This window comes from Pan paniscus, chromosome 23, assembly GCF_029289425.2.
Source record: "Pan paniscus chromosome 23, NHGRI_mPanPan1-v2.0_pri, whole genome shotgun sequence".
Taxonomy (NCBI): Eukaryota; Metazoa; Chordata; class Mammalia; order Primates; family Hominidae; genus Pan; species Pan paniscus.
In genome coordinates this window covers 55190882-55214744 of record NC_085927.1, presented here as the reverse complement: position 1 = coordinate 55214744, position 23863 = coordinate 55190882, and the positions used below count along the sequence as shown (strand labels likewise).

Sequence of the window (23863 nt, the reverse complement as noted above, 5' to 3'; positions counted from 1 at the left end):
AGTGATTTTTCATTGACTACTCAAGAAAATGTTCTCTTTGGTTCACCAGTCAAGACCCTGAATTGCAGGCAGTCTGCATAATAGTTAAGAGCACATGCCTTAGAGCTGGACTGCTCTGAGTTTCAATCTCAGCCCTACTTCTAATTAGCTGTTACTTAATATAGTCTTAATTTTTCTTTTCTTTTTTTTTTTTTTTTTTTTTTTTGAGGCAGAGTCTTGCTCTTTCGCCCAGTCTGGAGTGCAGTGGCGTGATCTTGGTTCACTGCAGCCTCCGCCTTCCGGGTTCAAGCAATTCTCCTGCCTCAGCCTCCCAAGTAGCTGGGTTACAGGTATGTGCCAGCACGCCCGGCTGATTTTTTTTTTTTTTTTTTTTTGTATTTTTAGTAGAGACGGGGTTTCTCCACATTGGTCAGGCTGGTCTCAAATTCCCGACTCAGGTGATCCGCCCGCCTCGGTCTCCCAAAGTGCTGGGATTACAGGCGTGAGCCACCACGCCTGTCCTATTCTTAATTTTTCTGAGCATCAGTTTTCCATGTGTGGAAATGGAAGAATTAATTCTTACCTTATTGGATTGCTACAAGGAATTGTTACTTGTAAAGCACCTGGCATAGGACCTGCACAGAGGAGGGGCTCAGCAAATGCTGGCTGGTGTTACTCATGGTCCAGACCTCCCTTTTGTACTTCCACACTGTTGTTACCTTCTGCTCACTAAAACTCTTTACCCCATCTTATCTGTCTGTTAGAATCCTGTTTTATTTCTCACTTGAGGTTTTTTCCAAGACAAACTCATTTTTTAAAAAATCTTTCTTACACAGAAGTGTATCAAATATAAAGGGAATACTCCTACCCCTTCATAATGCCTGATTCCTTAGTAGTAACTACTTTAGATTGCTTCCATACACTCAATTTATATAACTACACATTCCCAAATGTATATACACACACATACACACACACATTTTAGTTGTATATAAGTTTTCTGCTTTGTTTTGTTTTATTAAAAAGTGAGATCATACTTGCTGGGTTTTGGTAATATATTGCAGACACTTTGTGATCTGTTGTAAACCCAAACTAAAGGTCATGACTAAGAAGCTCTGAAGGCTTTCCTGATTATTTAAGTAAAAAGTGTTTTGTTTGTGGGGTTTTTTTGTTGGTTTTTTTTTTGACAGAGGCTCACCCTTGTTACCCAGGCTGGAGTGCAATGGCGTGATCTCGGCTCACTGCAACCTCCGCCTCCCGGGTTCAAGCAATTCTCCTGCCTCAGCCTCCTGAGTAGCTGGGATTACAGGCACCTGCCACCACACCCGGTTAATTTTTGTGTTTTTAATAGAGACAGGGTTTCGCCATGTTGGCCAGGCTGGTCTTGAACTCCTGACCTCAGGTGATCCACCTGCCTCAGCCTCCCAAAGTGCTGGGATTACAGGCGTAAGCTACACGCCTGGCCCAAAAGTGGTTTTTTAAATTCCATAGTGTTTTTTCTGCTCTCTTGACACATATCTAAAATGGGCATTATTTTTCGCTAGATTTTATGATTTTGAAAGTGTTTTGTGGAACACTTCCTATGCATTGTTTTATCCTGACTAGTTAATGACAGAGTTGAAACTGGAAATTACGTCTTGTGGCTTTTGATGAAGTTTTGTTTTTAAAAAATATTACCCAAACCAATGATGGGATGTAGTTCATCATGTTCTTATCAATCTTTTATGGTATGTAGTAACATACTGTTTTTTTGTTTTGTTTTGTTTTTGAGACGGAGTCTCACTCTGTCGCCTAGGCTGGAGTGCAGTAGCGCGATCTCAGCTCACTACAACTACTGTCTCCCAAGTTCAAGCGAGTGTCCTGCCTCAGCCTCCTGAGTAGCTGGGATTACAGGCATGTGCCACCATGCCTGGCTAATTTTTCTGTATTTTTAGTAGAGGCAGGGTTTCACCATGTTGGCCAGGCTGGTCTCGAACTCCTGACCTCAAGTGATCTGCCCACCTCGGCCTCCCAAAATTCTGGGATTACAGGCGTGATGCTCACGCCTGGCTGTTGATCTTTTGCTGCCATGCGTATATATGTTTTGTGAGAAAGAATATAATGAACATTTGGTTTTTATTTCAGTGTATGTAACATGTTAAATATTTTAAAACCCTTTAGATCAAGCCAATCAATGAAAGACTAAGGGAGCTTAAAGGCTGTAAAATGGTGATTGATGTCATAAAGACTCAGTTTCCTCAGCTGAAGAAAGTGATTCAGTTTGTGTGTGGAAATGGTCTTGTTTGTGAGACTATGGAAGAAGCAAGGCATATTGCACTCAGTGGACCTGAAAGACAGAAAGTAAGAAAAGAGGCTTGGATCACACCTTTGGATAAGTTGAAGTAGTATTTATAAGACTAGCATACACAAACACACACAAATATTTACATATGCGTTTTATATGTTCTTTTTTCTAAAGAGAACCAACATAGAACCTAAGGTGGTTATGGCTTCAGTGGTTTTTATAATGTTCTGTTGAATTTAGAAAAAAAACTCTTATAGCATTTCTCAACATCATAAATTATAATTTTGGAAATTAGATTTCTTTTAATAATATCTTAAAGCAGTTAGTTGTTGTTGTTGTTGTTGTTGTTGTTGTTTTAAACCTTATATGAACCCTGGATATGGTACCTGTGGTTTTGAATACCAGGAAAGATTTTGGGTATTTATTTTACAATGTGGGCTAATTCTTCCATACTTTAGTGGAGATACTAACTGTCCTTTTGCATATTCAAGGTTTAACATATTTGAATTTCTAGAAAACACAATTGAAATGAGATTACTAAATACAAGTATCTTGAGGGAATAATTTTGGTCTTAAAAATAGGTACTATTTTACTCTCAGTGGAATAGAGAGTATTTAGTTATATTTGTATTTAGTTGAGCAATGTTAAACTCAAATAATCTGACATAGTTTTTTTTTAAAACTACATTTATGATGAAGTATCACATAATGCTTAAGGGTATAAGCTATAAAGTAAGACCAGTGATGCTACTTAGTAACTAATTATGTGACTTTAGGGAAGTTTCTAAACCTCTAGTTTTAGTTTTCTCATCTAAAATTGGGGAAATAATATTACCTATTTTATAGGGTTATGAGAATTAAATTAAGTAATAACGTGAAAAATGCTATTATAGTGCCTGGCAAATAGCTCTCAAAAACTGGTAGTAATTTTATTACCTACTAGTCAATTAACACACTTAATCTGGAATGTCCAGAATTGCAAATTAACAAAAAGCAGGCACTTCTTAATGAGACATGAAGATTTCCAGTGTTAAATTTATTGACTTATCTAACATGATTAATTTTTCATACATTTTGGTGTTTCTGATCAATAATCTTAAGCATAATGTGATCACTGTCATTGAGTTCTACATGTTAAATTTAAGCTAGGGTAGTAAGTTATTAAGTGTTTTTCTTATTTTGCTGCCTAATTAACTGCACTAACATTGACTTTTGTATATTTGTATATTTCATAGAATTGCTATTTGAAGATTTGTATAGTCAAATTAAAGAAGTCACATGAAGATATGATTGCTTATTCCTTCATATAACAAATATTTATGTTTTCTATCTTGTTCACAGTAACATCTTTACCCCTTCAGATTGTATCTTATTTTTATCAGTATTTCAAAATTTTAATCAGATGTATCTTATTTGTATCTTAATTATATCTCAGGAACTTTGAAAGAATTTTCTCTGTGTTTTAGATTGGGTCAAACAATTGGATAGATGTCACATTTTCACAGAAATCATCTGGTGAATCATCTGCAATTTGTGCTTTTGGTTTTCTATATACTTGATACCATGTTATAGAATTTTCTTTAGTCAAACATTGCAAGTAGTATTAAATATTTTGGTTTACTTGTTTACTTATAAACTATAGTATGTATAAACTACATACAGTATCTGTAAACTACAAATATGAATTACATCAATTCTGCTAGCTATAGTTTGGGCACCATATTTTAGTGATAACTCAGTTTTTACATATTTAAAAAATTTATGTACCAAAATTTAAAACTCCCGATTCTCTTTACATACATGTAATTATTCTATTTGTTCCACTTAACCAGAGATACAATTATTTATTTTCTTCTCCTATAGACTGGTTGGTTGTTACTCTAAAACATATATATTATAGAAAGATCTATTTATACTGTGCCCTTTTAATATGGTGAAGCAAAAAACAGACCCAGAAAAATGTCAGTAAGTAGCTGGAAAATTTGTGAAAAGATTATTTTTTCCAAAATTGCACATATTAAACAACAGTGAATAAAGTGCAGGGTACCACTTTGCTGGTTACCACCTGGAATAAAATATAGTTAATCTAAAACTCTTCCTTGTATCAGGATAAATTCCAGATGAATTAGAAATATTAATTTAAAAAGTAAAACCATAAAATTTCTAAGAGAAACCATAGGAAATTTTTTCTTTTCTTTTCCTTTTTTTTTTTTTTTGAAATGGAGTCTTGCTCTGTCACCCAGGCTGGAGTGCAGTGGTGTGATCTCTGCTTACTGCAACCTCTGCCTCCCAGGTTCAAGCGATTCTCGTGCCTCAGCCTCCTGAGCAGCTGGGATTACAGGTGCCCACCACCACGCCTGGCTAATTTTTTTATTTTCAGTAGAGATGAGGTTTCACCATGTTGGCCAGGCTCGTCTCAAACTCCTGACCTCAAGTGATCTGCCTCCCAAAGTGCCAGGGTTACAGGCATGAGCCACCACTCCTGGCCTGGGAAATTTTTTCTTAATCTCAGAGACAGGAAGCCTTTTCCAATATGACAAAAAACCCGAAAGCTATAAAAGATGAATGAATTCACCTAATAAAGAGTTTTTGCATGGCAAAGACTACCATAAGAAAAATCAAAAGAAAAATGGCAAACTGGGGAAAATATTTGTAGCTCATAGTAAAGAGCAGATGTTCTTACAAATCACTATGGAAAAGAACGATAATATAGTGGGAAAATGGGCAAGGATATGAACAAACTTGTTTTCATAAAAGGAAATATAATAATTCTTAAACATGAAAATGCAACCTCACTCATATGGGAAATACCCATTAAAATTACACTGAGGTACTATTTTCACCTGTCAGATTGACCAACATCAAAATGTTTAGTAACACTTTATGGGGAAAGAGATTCTTCTGTTCACTGCTGTGGGAACCTCAATTTATACCAGTTCTGTGAAGGGCAGTTATCTCACTTGTACATTTGAGGAACTTAGCATGTAGATTAGCTTACATGTATATGAAATGATATGTGTACAAGCTTTTTTCACTGAACCATTGTGTATAATAGGAAAAATTGGAACCAACCCGGATATTGATATAAGACTAAATCAATAATTTATTGCCTAGAATTGCTTTGGGCCTTAGTAAAATGGGTTTTATATTTGTGGTTTGTTTATTGTTTGGGGTCTCTTCATAAACTAGATATTTTATTAGTAAAGTTCAGTAAGTGGCTTTTCTCATATGTTTTATTCTTAGCTTTAAAAATTGACACATTATGTCTTTATTTGTATCTTTATGTACATTTCTCCAGGGCAAAATATTTTTACTTTTACAGACAGTAGCTCTTGATGGAACATTATTTTTAAAATCTGGAGTGATCTCTGGAGGGTCAAGTGACTTAAAATACAAGGCTAGATGCTGGGATGAGAAAGAGTTAAAGAATCTAAGAGACAGACGAAGCCAGAAAATCCAAGAGCTAAAGGTAAATCCATGCCATAAAAGTTGTAATATACTAAGTAGAATAATTGTGTTTTTAAACTAGGTGGGTTTTTTATAATAACAGTGCCAATTCTATAGTTTAAGAGTTCAAATAATGCAGAATGAAATAAAAATAAAAAATAAAAATCTTTCCCTTACTGTCTTCCTTATATCTCAGAGGTATTTACTAAACACAGTTTGATACACAGCTTCCAGAAATTTTCTTTGTGTGTGCAAGTGTATGTATTATTTTTCCTATTTTCTTTGTTTTATGATAGACTGTTGCTATAAATAGTGTTTGCAGCAAGTTTTTTGTTTGTTTGTTTTTTGGTTTTTTTTTTGAGACAGAATTTCGCTCTTGTTGCCCAGGCTGGAGTGCCATGGTGCGATCTTGGCTCACCACAACCTCCGCCTCCTGGGTTCAAGTGATTCTCCTGCCTCAGCCTCCTGAGTAGTTGGGATTACAGGCATGTGCCACCATGCCCAGCTAATTTTGTATTTTTAGTAGAGATGGGGTTTCTCCATGTTGGTCAGGCTGGTCTTGAACTCCTGACCTCAGTTGATCCGCCTGCCTTGGCCTCCCAAAGTGCTGGGATTACAGTTGTGAGCCACTGTGCCCGGCCTGATAGGCATTTCTTAAAGTATAACTGAGGTTGGGCATTTCCTCATGAATTTAATGGTCCTCTGTAATTTTTCCTTCTGTGAACTGCTTATTTTCTCTGCACATTTTTCTAGTACATTGTTTCTTATTTCATTACTATTTTAAGAATTATTTGTATTAAGTAAATTAGTTCTTAGTCATATGTGTTGTAAACATTTTTTCATTTGACTTTTTAGTCAGCTTCAGTTGGAATATAATTTATATACAATAGCAGTCACCCATTGTAAGTATAATTTAGTAAGTTTTGACAAATGTATGTAGTCACTTAACCATCACTGCACTCATGACATAGAACATTTTCTTCACCTCGCAAAATTCCTTTGTGTTCCTTTTACTCAGTCCTCTCTTCTGGACCCCTTGGGGCCTCACAACCCAATCTACTTTCTGTCATTATAGTTTTTCCTCTTCTAGACTTTCATATAAATGGATTCATACAGTCAGTAGTCTTTTGTGTTATGTTTTCTTCACTTAGCTTAGTATTTTTGAGATTCATGTTGTATGTATCAAAAGTTTATTCCTTTTTAATTGCTGAGTATTTCTTTCACATTGACTTTGTTCTTTTTGTCATACATGCGTTTTTAATCTTTATGTAGCCAAATTTAATCTTTTATAACTTCTGGATTTTAGGATGTGTTATGCTTAGAAAGACCAAATTCTTTCTGAAGATCACAAAAGAAGTTCAATAATGCTTCCTTCTAGTGCTTTTGTGTTTTTAACATTTATATTTTTTATTCTTCTGGAATTTATTTTGATGACTGGGGATCCAGCTTTATTTTTACCAACTGACTTACCATTTTACAAAAGTATCATTTGTTGAATATTGTAATTCCCTCATTTATTGAAGCCAAATTTTACAGATGCTAAATCAATATAGAATGCTTTCAGATTATTTATTTATTGTTTCTATTTAGTTTTCTTCCTTGGTTGATTCAAGCATATATTTTGGCAAGGTTACTTGACTAATTTTCATCTTTTTCTGAAGCATAAGACTACATTTTATGTTTTAATCTAAGGTATAGAAATATTCAGCTTTTAAAGATTTTAACAAATTTAGGCCTAGGCACAGAAAAAGTTCTGGGAAGATGCCAACTTAAAGCGAATCTTGCTTCCCATCCATGTCCATGCTAAGGTTCCATCTGTGTGTCACAACCTGAACCAGGTGGCTGCTAGGAGGGAATGATGTCTTGGGTTCTGAGGGAGGCTGCTGGGAAAAGCTGATATAGGGCTTCGTCTCTTTTGATGTGAAAAGTGCTTGGGTAAGAATCAGGACATAGCGGAATCTGGGGGTAAGTTAAACATTTGTCCCATGTGAAGATGCCTGGTCTTGAACCCCACGAAGCTAAATATTAGCTTAGCAGGAAGTTTGTGGCCTCCCTATTCCTGAGTTTGGAAGAGTCCAGGGATACCAGAGAGATGTCTTTTCTTCTGCCTCAGGGTGGTCTCTGTCTCAGGGTGGTACTGACAGTCTTCTCTTGTAATTACTGACCCTCAGGTATAGAAAATCCTTGTGGGGTGCTGTGATTTAGGGTACTTTAATACTCAGACATGATCCTCAGTGGGCAAAGAAATACATAAACGTATCTGAGGTGTTCTAGGAGCCAGGCGATAACTTGAACAAAAAAAGTAACGGAGCATTAAGGAAATTTAGTATAGTGTCATCCTTCCCCTGCCAATCCCCAGCGCACAGAAAGATTTCCTAGGACTAAAAAACGTACTTCTGGCCAGGCATGGTAGCTCACGCCTGTAATCCCAGCATTTGGGGAGGCCAAGGCGGGTGGATCACCTGAGGTCAGGAGTTCGAGACCAGCCTGGCCAACAGGATGAAACTCCATCTCAAAAAAAAAAAAAAAAAAATAGTACTTCTTTTATTGTTTGTTTGTTTGTTTGTTTTTTAAAGAGACAGTTCTTGCTCCATCACCCAGGCTAGAGGGCAGTGGTGCCATCATAGCTCAGTGTAACCTTGAACTCCTGGGTTCAAGGGATCCTTCTACCTCAGCCACCCAAGTAGCTGGGACTACAGGGGTGTACCACCAGGCCCTGCTAATTTTTTTTTATTTTAATTTTTTGTAGCGACAGGGCCTTGTTATATTGACCAGGCTGGTCTTGAACTCCTGGCCTTAAGCAGTCCTTCCACTTTGGCTTCCCAAAGTGCTGGAATTATAGGTATAAGCCACCACCTCTGGCCAAAAACATATTTCTTAACTGTAAAATGTAGTAGATGAATTGAAGGAAAGCATGTCATTGCTGAGAACCAAATTTGTAACCTGGCAGACTAAGTGGAAGAAGCTTTTCAATTAGGGTAATAAAATTACAAATATGAAGTAGGAGGAAAATAGAGACTTAGTAGATAGACTCAGGAAACTTGATGTGAGACTAATAAATTCTTGAAAGGAGGAAAAGAACACAGAGAAGGAGAAAATTAAAAACAAGAAAATTTCTCTAAGGATCAACTTTAATTGACCAGTTGAAAGGACACACAGAGTTTCATGTACGTTTGGTGGGAAAGGGCCCACAATAACACAGATCTGGGTGTAACTCCTTAACCTATAGGTTATAGAAGCAATGCTAAGCTACCTGCCCTTCAAGAAAAATTCCTTATACGTTTAAACAAAAAAAAAGGCTCGTATCAGACTGCAAAACTGGATGGGACTATGGAATAATAGCTAAAAGGAAGAGGACTACAACCAAGATATTATTTACCTTTTGAGGATCTGCCAATAAGCAAATTCAGATTGTTATCCATGTACTCCATGTGACAAAAATACTAGAGAAAGTACTCTTAAGTGGCTGGGAGCAATAGCTCATACCTGTAATCCCAGCACTTTGGGAGGCTGAGGCTGGTGGATCACTTGAGGCCAGGAAGGAGTTTAAGTCCAGCCTGGCCAACATGGTGAAACCCTGTCTCTACTAAAAATACAAAAATTAGCTGGGCGTGGTGGCCTGCACCTGTGAACCCAGCTACTTGGGAGGCTGGGGCAGGAGACTCGCTTGCACCCGGGAGATGGAGGTTGCAGGGAGCCCAGATTGCGCCACTGCACTCCAGCCAAGAATTCACTCCAGAGCAAGAATCTGTCTCAAAAAAAAAAAAAAAAAAAAGTAAAAAGAAAAAGGAAAGTACTCAAAGCAACATATGAATTAAAATAGACCTAATTATAATAAACGAATAGTGCTAAACTAACTCAGCAAAGTCAAGGAATTAGAAGTGGAGAGAAAGGTCAATGTGTTCCAAAAGTCTCATCTGTGAGGAGAGGAAGTTAGAATATTCTAAAGACCGTATGTATATTGGACGCAGGGGGACAGGAGGGACTAGAGTGTTAAAAAGTATACCAAGCTAACACAGGGACAAATAGAAAACCAATAAAAATGAGTGAAAAGAATAAAACAAAAGCAAGATGGAAGAAATGAAATTTTTGTATGTCAGTGATTACGGTAAACATGAGTAGATTTAAGTCTCCCATTAAAAGATCAAGACTCATAGATTTTAAAAGTGAGTGTTATTTACAAGAAGTCATTTTAAAACTGAATGTTGAGGCTGGGCATGGTGGCTCACGCCTGTAATCCCAACACTTTGGGAGGCCAAGGTGGGTGGATCACTTGAGGCCAGGGGTTCAAGGGATCGAGACCAGCCTGGCCAACATAGTGAAACCCTGTCTCTACTAAAAATACAAAAATTAGCTGGGCTTGGTGGCACGCACCTGCAGTCCCAGCTACTCAGGAGGCTGAGGCAGGAGAATTGCTTGAACTGGGAGGCAGAGGTTGCAGTGAGCCAAGATCATGCCGCTTCACTCCAGCCTGGGCAACAAGGCAAGACTGTCTCAAAAGAAAAGAAAAAAGAAAAAAACCTGAATGTTGAAAAATAATGGGATGCTTACCTGACAAATGCAAACAAAAAGAAAACAAAAGTAATAATATCAGACAATGTGAACTTTAAGGTTAAAAATCCTTGTGTGTAGTAAGCTTTCAGTAAGTACTTACAATTTAATTGAATAAAGAAGATTATATGTAACATAAGACAAAGATTTCCATTATAAATCTGTTTGCAGCACATAGCACCTAAATATTAATATTTAGAGTGAGACTAATTTTTTTAATAGAATGGAAAAGATAACTCAGGAGTTGGAAAATCACTCTTAGAAGGAAAGGTTAAGTGTTTAGTTTGGTTGAATTAGGGAAAAGAAGGCTTGAAACTACTTCTTAATAAAAATAAAAATATAGTGGAACATTTCAGCAGAGTGACTTCTAAGTTACACGCTTTTATGCTTTAGTTTCCTCATCAGTATAATGGGGATAATAATAACATCTATTTCGTAGCATTAAGAGGATTAAGTTGGTTAATAAATGTAAATTGCATAGAACAGTAAGTGCTCAATAAATGTGAGATACTGTTAAAAATATCTGTTAAACATTTATGAAAATTGATCATATGCTCGGCCACAATGGAAACCTCAATAGTTTTTTAAAAGTAGAGCTTTTTATAGGTCAGCTAGATGATAATTTAATGAAATAAGAAATAGTGACCAAAATAATATTTGTCTCTATAGAAATTAAGAAGTGTACTTGTAGATAGTTTTGGGATTAAGGAAGCAATCCAGAGGCAAATTACAAAATATTTCAAAAATGATGAATAGGAATATACTTCCTACCATTATCTTTGAGACACAGTAAAAGCTACATCAAGAGGAAAATGTCTACATTACTAAAGAAGAAAGAAAATATAAGGGAACTTATTAGTCACTTTAAAAAAAAATAGAGGAATCACAGACTGGGCAACATAGTGAGACCTCTTCTCTACAAAAAATAAAAAATTAAAAAATTAGCCAGGAGTGGTGGCATGCACCTGTAGTCCCAGCTACTTGGCAGGAGGAACACTTAAGCCTGGGAGGTCAAGGCTGCAGTGAGCAGTGATCATGCCACTGCACTTTAGCCTGGGTGACAGAAGGAGACCCTGTCTCAAAAAAAAAAAAGAAAAAAAAAAAAAAAAGGAAAGCAATTAGAACAACTGGCCAGGCGTGGTGGCTTTTGCCTGTAATCTCAGCACTTTGGGAAGCCAAGGCAGGAGGATCACTTGAGCCCAGGAGTTCGAGACCAGCCTGGACAACATGGTAAGACCCCATCTCTATTTAAAAATAAACAAAAATAAAAGAAATTAGAATACCCACAAAATAACAAAAGTTATACAAGGAAAAATTTTTTTTTTTTGAGACAGAGTCTCACTCTGTTGCCCAGGCTAGAGTACAGTGGGTGATCTTGGCTCACTGCAACCTCTGCCTCCCGGGTTCAAGCAATTCTCCTGCCTCAGCCTGCCGAGTAGCTGGGATTACAGGCACACACCACCATGCCCAGCTAATTTTTTGTATTTTTAGTAGAGACGGGGTTTCACCATGCTGGCCAGGCTGGTGTGGAACTCCTGACCTTGTGATCTGCCTGCCTTGGCCTCCCAAAGTGCTGGGATTACAGGCATGAGCCACCATGCCCAGGCTAGGAAATTTTGTTAAAGCTGACATTAATTTCGTAGAAAACAAATCAAAATAGAAAAGGGGCAAATCTAAAAGCTAGTGCTTTTGAAAGACTAGATAAACTCTGCAATCCTAATGAAGGAAAAAAAAGCTAGAAGCAAACATACATGATCAGGAATGAAAACATTAAAATAATTTTAAAAGAATCCTACATGCAAATAACTGTATAGTTTTAAAAATTGATAATCTGGAAGAAATGGATATTTTTTAGAAAATATAAATTACCAAGATTGAACAAAAAAAAGTGAAATGTTTGAAAAGATAGGCAGTGGTGTGGTTTGCTGGCCTAATCCCCATCCACAGTTTCCTTCCTTTCTAGACTCTATTACAAGATTGTGAAAAACAAAAACAACTTAATTTCACAAGTTGCCTTGTAGCTAGGGCTGGCCATGTGACAAGTTTTGGCCAGTGAGATATAAATGAAAGTTTTGGTGTTCTGCATTTCTTCCTCCTGACTGGAACGCAGTCAAGATGCAGCAGCAATATTGCACCAAGGGAAAAGCAAACATGAGGATCAAAGCCATTGTACTAAGGAGCTGAAAATTAAATCCGTTACTGAGTCATGGCATCAGTCTAACTAGTTTTGTGTGAGGAAAAAAAAAACTATATTTAATGCCACTGTGATCTACACTGAAAAAAGACTTCAGGAATATAAAATGGTGTATCATATCATGGAAAATGGTATGATGGCTTCTCAAAAAATCAAAAATAGAATTACCATATGATCCAGCAATTCTTTTTTTTTGTCACCCCAGAAACCTGTGAATATGTTGGGCATATACCCAAAACAAGAAAGTAGGGTCTTAAAAAGAGATTTATACACCCATGTTCATAGCAGCATTATTCACAATAGCCAAAAGGTAGAAGCAATCCAGGTGTCAATCAACAGATGAATGGATAAACAGAATGTGGTATATACATACAATGGAATATTATTCAGCATTAAAAAGGGAGGAAATTGTGGCATATGCTACAACATAGATGAAACTTGAAGACAAATACTGTCTGATTCCACTAACATGAGGTACCTAGAGTAGTCAAATTCATAGAGACAGAAAGGAGACCAGTGGTTGCCAGTGGCTGGAGAAGGGGAGAGAATGAGTTGTTGTTTAAGTGAGACAGAGTTTCAGTTTTGGAAGATGAAGAGATCTGGAGATTGCTTGCACACAATGTGGATATATTTAAACACTACTGAACTGTACACTTAGAAATGGTAAAGCTCTCACAACTATGCTTGACTAGCCAAATAAAAATGGTAACGATGGTAAATTTTATGTTACGTATATTTTACCACAAGTAAAAACCAAAAATAACCTCTGGGACCAGATGAGCTTACAGCTCAGTTGTATGTAATATATAAAAAAGATGGAAACTTTCCAGCTTATTTTATAAAGGTAGTATAACTTTAATATAAAATATATAGTACAAAAAATAAAATTAAAAACTGACTTCCCTTATGAGTATAAATATATAATATCTAAATGTCAGTATTAGAGAATTGAACACTAGTAAAATAATACATCTGACTAGATAGAATTTATTTCACAAATACATGGGTGTTTAAGTGATCATCATAATCTATTAATGAATTAAAGGCAGGAGAAAAGTCATGTCATCATATGTAGAAAAGGCATTTGATAAAATTCAGCAGCCAGACCTAGTAAATACTACTAAGTAAAAGACTAATTAGTGGAAATTATTTAAATAAAATAAATAGCTCTTACTTGAACAGAAATAATTGCTTAAATGGTGAAAACACTGAAATCATTTCAGTTAAAATCAAGAAATAGTTATCTGTTATCACTATTCAATGTAGTCTTGGAAGTGTGAACCCTGAATATCTGAGACAGGTCTCAGTTAATTTAGAAAGTTTATTTTGCCAAGGTTGAGGACGCACATCCATGACACAGTCTCAGGAGGTCCTGACAGCATGTGCCCAAGGTGGTCAGAGCACAGTTTGGTTTTATACATTTTAGGGAGAAATGAGACATTGATCAACGTATATAAGATGAATATTGGTTCGCTCTGGAAAAGGCAAGACAACTGGAAGCAAAGGCAGGATAACTCGAAACAGAGAGGGGGCTTCCAGGTCATAGGTAGATAAGAGACAAATGGTTGCATTATTTTAAGTTTCTGATTAAGCCTCTCCAAAGGAGGCAGTCAGATATGCATTTATCTTGGTGAACAGAGTGGGGACTCTGAATAGAATAGGAGGCAGGTTTCCTCTAAGCAGTTCCCAGCTTGACTTTTCCCTTTAGCTTAGTGATTTTGGAGCCCCAAGATTTATTTTCCTTTCACATTTCCCCCCTTTTCTTTTTAAAAATATTTTGGAGAAAGCACTTTAGAGGAAAATGATTCTCTGGTCTCAGGTTTCATGTGATCTCTCATGGCTAGGATGGTTTATTTCTAGATGAGTAGGTTCCAAGTTACTAGGAAAGCTGATTTTCTCATGTCCTGTGAAAATAGGGGAAGGAAGGAAGAACAACAAAAAACAAAAGAACAATCCTGGAAAATCGATATAGGCCACATTACTCTGAAGTCCATACATTAGTAGGCAGGTATGAAAGTGGCTTATGTATATAAATAGGTTGCTGTTATTTTCTTCTGAAGTTTAAGTTGTGTAGCTTCAGTTCGTAGGGCTTTACGAAAAGCACAGCTTAGTTTTCAGCAACTCCAAATTAGGAAAAATGGGGAAAAAAGAAAGAAAAAAATTGAAAACATTATTTTGAAGACTTGTAACCAAGAAAAATTAGAATTTGGTCCAAACTGTAAAAATTCAAAAACATTAGGCAAGACTAGACTGTAACAACAGGTGTACTAGTTTTTGAAACATAATTTTTCTGTCTCCAGTTTTCCATTTTTACTAAAGACAAGTCATGGTAGGACTGAATTGCTGTATTATACTGGGCCTGATTATTTGTACACATGTTGCAAGAATAATTTTTTTACATCAAGCCCAATCTCTAGAAAGACCATTATAATTTCCCTTTAATTAGAGACAACTTGATCATCTAAAAGTTTTTTGTTTTTTTTTCTATAAATCCTTTTATTGTGACTTACACAGACCACTCATGATATGCTTGAACTTTCTGGTTTGTCCTGAACATCCCTTTTTCTTAAACAACCAGTCATTTTATTCTAGGACTAAATTTACTACACAAGATTCTTTCTCATATAAAATTATTTCTCTTTAAGCTTTCTTACCAAAAAAAAAAAAAAAAAAAACCCTCTTCGTTTTTATAACTTTCTTTACTTCTCTCTTATTTTCCGGTTCCTTTTACCTTGTTTTATACCTAACCTTTAAATAAGCTTTGAATTAGACAAAAATTGTTCACCTTTTTGAAATGGACACCCTTTTTTTTAGAATGTTTTCCTACAATATATTTTTATTGGAAAATACCCAAATAATGAAATATCTATTATTTAATGTAACTTTAGATTCCAAATTATGAGTTTGTCTACAAGTATTTATCCCATCACATTTGCCTAATTATTTTAATCATTTACCTAGATTATTTATGAAAACTGCAATAGTCATCATTTAAAGTTATGGAACCGCCATTGCAAAATTATAACTGAGGCAGTGAAAAACGTCTGACTTAACTGACCCTACCTCGCTTCTAACCTCCAAGTTGTCCTTGTTCATTCCTGGGCCTAGGCCAAACTAACTTTGGGAGGAAGTTAGGTTATAGTTTAGCTTTGAAACAAAGACAGTAACAGCCCTTTCCCAAAACAAACCTTACTGCCTGTGGACTAGACTGCCTAAAGCCTCAAATTAGAAGTTATGGTAATCTTACTAAATTCAAGATATAGCTATTTACAGGTACCTTACAGGTTAATGAAACAACAGGAATTCCAGAAATAGAGCCCAGTATGCTTAACAATTAATGTTCAGCCAAGATGATGTTTTAGTTCAGTGAGAAAAGGATAGATTATTTAATAAATGATATCGGCACATCTGGAGAAAGTAATTTTGTGCCCCATCTTATTGTAAACCGAAGGTATCTTGAGACAGGTCTCAATCAATTTAGAAATTTATTTTGCCAAGTTTAAGGACATGCCTGTGACACCACCTCAAGAGGTCCTGAGAACGTGTGCCCCAGGTCACCAGGCTGCAGCTTGGTTGTATATGTTTTAGGAGACTTAAGACATCAATCAATACATGTCAGATGTACCTTGGTTAAGTCCAGAAAGGCAGAAGAACTGGGAGCTGGGGGTTGGAGAAAGCACTTCCAAGTTATAGGTAGATTCAGAGTTTCTGCTTGGCAGTTGGTTGAAAGAGTTTATCTGAAGACCTGGAGTCAGCCGGGCGCGGTGGCTCACGCCCGTAATCCCAGCACTGTGGGAGGCTGAGGCGGGTGGATCACAAGATCAGGAGATCGAGATGATCCTGGCTAACACGATGAAACCCCCGTCTCTACTAATAATACAAAAAATTAGCTGGGCATGCTGGCGGGTGCCTGTAGTCCCAGCTACTCGGGAGGCTGAGGCAGGAGAATGGTGTGAACCCGGGAGGCGGAGCTTGCAGTGAGCCAAGATTGTGCCACTGCACTCCAGTCTGGGCGACAGAGCGAGACTCTGTCTCAAAAAAAAAAAAGACCTGGAGTCAATGGGAGGGAGTGTCTGAGGGAGTTAATTTGGTTGAGTAATAAGGTGAGTGAAAGAAGAAGGGAGTGAGAGAGGCAAGCCAAAACGTAAAGATGCACTAAAAACAAGGCAATTACATGATCCTATTTATGTCATTAATGTGCGTTGGATGGAATATACACACCCCTCTTCATTTTCCATTCCCAATTCTTTCCTATTAAGCAGTGTTAGTTTTTTTGAGGAAGCTGTATGGCATTTTGGTTACTCCAGATCACTAATGTACTTAATTGCCCAGTCTCTTATCAGAGGAAAGGGAGGTAAGGTGCAGGTGTGGTGGTATGTAAAAATCAGTGAATTATTACATATGAAACACTTTGAAAAGCGAAAGTGCTTTTCTATCATAAAATATTCTCATGTTTTTCTTTCTTTTTAGGGTTTAATGAAGACACTCCGCAAAGAAACAGATTTGAAACAAATACAGACCCTGATACAGGGAACTCAAACACGACTCAAATATTCACAAAATGAACTAGAGATGATTAAAAAGAAGCACCTTGTTGCTTTTTACCAGGTAATATAGACTTACATAAAATATGATAGGCATTTGACCCAGAACATAGAATTTCAGGAATTACATTTATATAGCTCCATGTAATTTTTAGATACTTTTTTTTTTTTTTCCTGAGACAGAGTCTCTCACTCTGTCACCCAGGCTGGAGTGCAGTGGCTTTATTTCTGTTCGCTGCAACCTCCATCTCCCAGGTTCAAGTGATCCTCCTGCCTCAGCCTCCCGAGTAGCTGGGATTACAGGCATGTAATTTTTGTATTTTTTTAGTAGAGATGCGGTTTCACCATGTTGGCCAGGCTGGTCTCAAACTCCTGACTTCAGGTGATATGCCCACCTTGGCTTCCCAAAGATTACAGCCACCATGCCCGGCCAATTTTTAGATACTTTATCCCATGATTGAGATTATATTATAGTCCCTTAATTATTTATGTGGTATTTAATCTTTTATCCAGGTGAATTCATCTTATCTCATAGATTCTTCTTTTATTCTAAAAGATACCTATCACATTTTTGGCTTCACTATATAAAGCTAAAACAGCCATGTTAAAAAAAAATTTTCTCTTTTGTTATTAGGAACAATCTCAGCTACAAAGTGAACTACTAAATATTGAGTCTCAATGTATTATGTTGAGTGAAGGAATCAAGGAACGACAACGAAGAATTAAAGAATTTCAAGAAAAGATAGATAAGGTCATGAATGTTATATTTATTCCTAAATGGTATATGTAGTTCTAGACCAGATACTAGATTTAGGGCTTCTTAAATATATGCTAAAGCAAAGGTTGATAGGTAACAGTGCCCTATCAGAAACAACAATGTTGTAAGCTAAGTTTTATTGGTTTGCCAAATTTTCCTTGTGTTTTTTGAGAACCTCTGTTGCTCACCTCAAGAGACAATGACCTGTGCCTACTCTCCTCTGCACTCCAACCTCTCCTTGCCCACTGTGAAAATTATAGTCTCATTCTTTTCTCCCACTTCCCTAATACCATGAGGGAAAGAACTGTCATTCAGCTTATCTTTTAAGGTTATTTATTCACTCAGGAGTTTTTTTAAAACACCTATTCTGTGTCAGGCACAGTACTTGGCTCTAGGACAATAAAAATTTGGTCACCTAGATTCTGCTTATAAAGGGATAGAAACTTTCTGATTTAATCCATTCCACTGTGGGGTATCTCTGATCCTTACAAAGTGATTTGTTACACCACCCATTGATTAATTCCACCCATTGCTTTTAGGCCTGACGTTTACCACGATTTGGAACCACACTTACGTTACTTCCTAATTAGTTATCTCTTTTCCAGGTTAAATATCCCTAGTTTCTTTATTCATTTCACATTACCGTGGATTTAAGACCAGCTCTGGTAACCATCCTCTGGATGTTATCAATGCCCCTGAACAGAGCATGATGTCAAAATATTGTCTGTACAGCATATTGTGGGTCTGTATGTTTATAACTGTAACTTTCCATGACTTGGATTATCTAGTCATGCTAACTGTAGCTTACTACTGCATCAGTCATACCACATTCATATTTAATGTATATTCAACTAAAATCTGACAGTTTTTAAAAATGTCCTGTTCTTAAAATAGTTCTTTCTCATCCTATAATTATACATAAAATGAGAGCTTTAAAACATTGAGGTTAAATTTTACTTTGTTGAATTTCCCCATTCTAGCTTTTCCAAGTCTTTTTCATTCTTAATTCTATGCCCCATTCCACTTGTTATTATACTGGTAAAGGTGCTATTGTATTACTCATACATAAAGAATCTTTCCTTTATTTATGTAGAATGTAATATTTGTGTGGGTCTAAAGTAAAAGGAATTCTTCCAGTTTTATACTAAACATTCATAAAGCCAAAGCACTTAATAAGGCCAATTATGATCTTTCTTAGTTTTTTTGAATAAGAAATTTGAAAGTAGATGGCATAATTTATGGAATTAAAGGAAAAAAAAGTACTGGCTTCTCAGAATACAGTAATGCTTGGTGGGATTAGTTTTTGGCCTAATTCAGGAAAATCTTGGAGGGAAAAACATATTTAAGATTATATATTTCTTAAAATTGCTTATTAAATCAATTGTTTTAAAATAATTTAAAAGGTAGAAGATGATATCTTCCAACACTTCTGTGAAGAAATTGGCGTGGAAAATATTCGTGAATTTGAGAACAAACATGTTAAACGGCAACAAGAAATTGATCAAAAAAGGTATTTTTATAAAAAGATGTTGGTAAGGAGCTTACATATTTATAAAAATAGTTATTATTTCATAATTTAGAGGAATTATGCCTGAGTTTCATTTCATCAAGAAACAGCTAGGCCGGGCACGGTGGCTTACGCTTGTAATCCCAGCACTTTGGGAAGCCAAGGCAGGCGGATCACGAGGTCAGGAGATCGAGACCATCCTGGCTAACATGGTGAAACCCCGTCTCTACTAAAAATACAATAAAAATTAGCCAGGCGTGGTGGCAGGTGCCTGTAGTCCCAGCTACTCGGGAGGCTGAGGCAGGAGAATGGTGTGAACCCAGGAGGCGGAGCTTGCAGTGAGCGGAGATTGCGCCACTGCACTCCAGCCTGGACGATGGAGCAAGACTCCATCTCAAAAAAAAAAAAAAAAGAAACAGCTAGTAAAAATTTATATTCTTACAAAGAGAACTAACTTTTTTGTTCCATAATTTTTTAAAGAGAGAAAGCATAAATACACAAAATAAGAGAATAGGGGCATAATTACACGTATACTGGTTATTAAAAGAATAAGACAATAGGCCAGGTGCAGTGGCTCACGCCTGTAATCCCAGCACTTTGGGAGGCCGAGGCAGGCGGATCATGAGGTCAGGAGATAGAGGCCATCCTGGCTACCACGGTGAAACCCCGTCTCTACTAAAAATACAAAAAATCAGCTGGGCATGGTGGCAGGCGCCTGTAGTCCCAGCTACTCAGAAGGCTGAGGCAGGAGAATGGCGTGAACCTGGGAGGTGGAGCTTGCAGTGAGCCGAGATCGTGCCACTGCACTTAGCCTGGGCGACAGAGCAAGATTCCGTCTCAAAAAAAAAAAACAAAAGAATGAGACAATAATTTGCTTGTCTGTAAATATTCATATATGTAGATAGTAAGTGGTAATTTTCAAGAAATAATATATTACCAAAAATTATCTCAAGATAGAAAAATCTAAGATGGCCAGTTACAATAGGAAGAGACAGTAGAAAGGCTTCCTACCCACCCCATTGCCAAATACACCAGGTACAGATAGCTTCACAGGTGAATTATCTCAGCAGACTTTAAAGGCACATGTAACTTCAGTGTTTAATGTCTAAACAGATGTTCAATATTAAAACTGTTTCAGCCCAGGTGTGGTGGCTCACGCCTGTAATCCCAACACTTTGGGAGGCCGACCGAGGCAGGTGGGTCATGAGGTCAGGAGTTCAAGACCAGCCTGGCCAAGATAGTAAAACCCCATCACTACTGAAAATACAAAAATTAGCCAGGCGTGGTGGTGGGTGCCTGTAATCCCAGCTCCTTTGGAGGCTGAGGCAGAGAATTGCTTGAACCCAGGAGGCAGAAATTGCAGTGAGCCGAGATCATGCCAGTGCACTCCAGCCTGGGTGACAGAGCGAGACTCGGTCTCAGAAAAAAAAAAAAAAAAACTGTTTCAGAATGTAGAAGAGGAAAAAATGCATCTTTTTATGAAAGGAACATAATACTGATTCCAAAATTCAAAAAAGTATACATACAATAAGAAACTGTAAATCAATCTCACCTATAAATAACCAAGTAAAACAAGGATAAATACAAATCAGCAGTACAACAACAAAATAATGTACCATTATCTAGTGGGCTTTATATCAGAACTATAAGGATGGTTCTGCATCAGGAAATCTATTGTTTAATTCACCATATTAAGAAAAAATCATATGATCAACTCTAAGGATGATGAAAAAACACTTGACAAAATTCAGCATTTATTCTTGGTTGAATATTCTTAAGATGTGAATAGTTAAGATACCTATGATATGAAAAAATACATCTCAGAAATCAGCATTGTGGTTTCATGGTTTCACTTCCTAGTAATGTCAGAAATTAGAGATACTCAGTATCACTATTATCTAATATTATTCTAGAGATACTAGTCAATAAAGTTAGACAAGAAAAATAAAGTATACAAATTTGGCAGTGACATCACCAAAATGTCAGAATAGAATCAAGCTGGCTTCACTGCTTCCCAGAGAAAACCATAAACAAATATACAGTGCTGAGATTGTCACCAGCAATATCCCAGAATTCAAAAACAAGAATGAGACAGTTCCTGAAGCCACAGAGAAGTGAAAAATCTTGCAGACAATAAGAGAATTGGACTTACATCTGTGTTGCCCTTCTCCCAATATGTCAGGCACCAAGTGTGCAGAAAAATTTCCCCTGACTCGTGGTTACTACCCTGGAAAGAGTGAGATCAAGGTGGACAACCAGCTTCCTCACCATCTTGGGTTCCCTGGCAAGGGGCCTGTCCCTGCCTCAGCCCATAGGAAGTATCACTGAAGGGAGAAAAGTTCCTGAGGACCGACAGACAAAGCAGTGAAGCAGGACTAGCATCCCCAGTCCAGGAAACTCCGCTGTGTAACTTGGTCAAAGGAGACACCAAATTAGAGTGGCTGTTCAGCAGCACCACACAGCAACACCACACAGAGGTAGGTTCCATAGGTCCCCTGGGCACCAGCCTGTAGCCAGCCTCCCCAAACTGTCAGGATATCCCCTTTAGGACCTCCCCCATGCAAGATAGGCAACGCTCCAAAGTTTGCTGGAACTGAAGCAAACCTGAGCTTAAGGCATCACCTGGTGCCAAAAAGCAGGCAGTGAGCCTATCAGCGGGGAAAAAAGAAAAGGTACCCAACAGGTATATTGCAAATTTCTACGCAAACATACCAAATAAAAAAACAAAAACAAGCCAGACAGAGATAATCCTTTAATGTGAAGAGATAGATGTACATCCACAAGAAACAATAGCAAACGGGGAACCATGACCTCCCAAAACAGACAAAGCAAGGAGCCAGTAACTGAGCCTAGTGAGACTAGTAGGCAAGCTCTCTGATCAAGAACTTAAAATAGAAGTTTTAAGGAAACTTGGTGATCTCCAAAATAACAGAAAAGCAACTCAGAAATTTATCAGAGAAGCTTAACAAAGAGATTGAAATGCTGGAACTGATAAATACATTTGCTGAACTGGAAAATTCCTTAGAGGCTGTCAACAGCAGAATGGATCAAGCAGAGGAAAGAATCAGTAAGCCTGAAGATAGGCTACAGGAAAAGACAGAAGAGAAAAAAAGAATGAAAGGAATGAAGAATGCCTACAAGATATAGAAAATTATCTCAAGAGCAAATGTAAGAATTATCTGTGGCTGAGTGCAGTGGCTTATGCATGTAATCCCAGCACTTAGTTTTTTGGAGTTTTGCCACGTTGGCCAGGCTAGTCTCAAACTCCTGACCTCAGGTGATCCATGCACCTCGGCCTCCCAAAGTACTGGGATTACAGGTGTGAGCCACCACACCCAGCCAGATTTTACTTAATGTATTTTCAAGCCTTGTTATTAGGTGCATACATATTTGGGATCACTGTCTTTTTGATGAATTAATTCATCATCATAAAATGCCCCCTCTTTAACCTTGTCGTATTTCTTCTTCTGAGGTAAACTTTGAACTTGTCTAGTTATATGACTTTAAGTAACATTTATATACTGACATTCCCAAAATTTGTACCTTTAGCCTGGACCTCTTATTTAGACTTGCTTTCTAAATAATTCTGCCTATTACAATGTTTATTGAGGTTCTCACAAAAATCCAACTGGAGGCTGGACACGGTAGCTGACACCTGTAATCCTAACAATCTGGGAGCTCGAGGCAGGTGGATCACCTGAGCTCAGGAGTTTGAGACCAGCCTGGGCAACATGGCGAAACATCATCTCTACTAAAAATACAAAAATTAGCTGGGCGTGGTGGCACATGCCTGTAGTCCCAGCTACTCAGGAGGTTGAGGCAAGAGAATTGCTTGAACCTGGGAGGCAGAAGTTGCAGTGAGCCAAGATCGTTCCACCAGATTCCAGCCTAGGTGACAGAGGGAGACTCTGTCTCAAAAACAAACAAACCAACAAACCCAAAAAACAACCAAAATGGAATTCTAATTGAGATTGCATTGGATTGATAGATTTGTGGAGAATTGATACCTTCAAAATATTGTCATCCCATCTAAAAACATAGAATGTCTCTCCATTTATTCTAATCATCTATATCCTTTATTAGAATTTTGGAGTTTTTTCCCATAGAGATCTATGTTTTCTTATTAATTTCTAGATAATTATAGGGTTTATTTTTTTCTTGTGAATAGTATGTGTTTTTATGATGCTTTTGCTAGTTGGTTTCTACTAGTGTAGAAAAATAATCTCAAATTTTATTTTATCTTTATTAATTCAGGGTCTCACTCTGTCACCCAGGCTGGAGTGCAGTGGCACAATCTTGGCTCACTGCTACCTCTGCCTCCTGGGCTCAAGTGATCTTCCTACCTCAGCCTCCCAAGTAGCTGGGACCACAGGTGTGTGCCAACATGCCCAGCTAATTTTTGTATTTTTTGTAGAGATGGGGTTTTGCCATGTTGCCCAGTCTGGTCTTCAATTCCTGGGATCAAGCGATCTGCCAACCTCAGCCTTCCAAAGTGCCCGGGATTACAGGTGTGAGCCACCATGCTCGGCCTAATCTCAAATTTTAGATTGATCTAACATCTAGTAACTTTGCTAAATCCTCTGTTACTTCTAGTGGCTTA

At 37.3% G+C, this 23863-nt stretch overlaps 2 protein-coding genes across 2 annotated transcripts in view; one reads left to right on the top strand and one right to left on the bottom strand.

The window, feature by feature from the left end:
• Positions 1-23863, bottom strand: part of FAM118A (family with sequence similarity 118 member A) — a 100445-nt gene that overhangs the window by 20953 nt on the left and 55629 nt on the right. The window lies entirely within an intron of this gene.
• The window catches only part of SMC1B (structural maintenance of chromosomes 1B), a 70099-nt gene that overhangs the window by 24462 nt on the left and 21774 nt on the right, over positions 1-23863 (top strand). The window contains exons 11-15 of the mRNA XM_003812389.6: positions 2140-2319; positions 5586-5732; positions 16926-17063; positions 17634-17750; positions 19160-19266. Coding sequence (XP_003812437.3) covers positions 2140-2319; positions 5586-5732; positions 16926-17063; positions 17634-17750; positions 19160-19266 — 689 coding nt within the window. The remainder of the gene's footprint in view (positions 1-2139; positions 2320-5585; positions 5733-16925; positions 17064-17633; positions 17751-19159; positions 19267-23863) is intronic.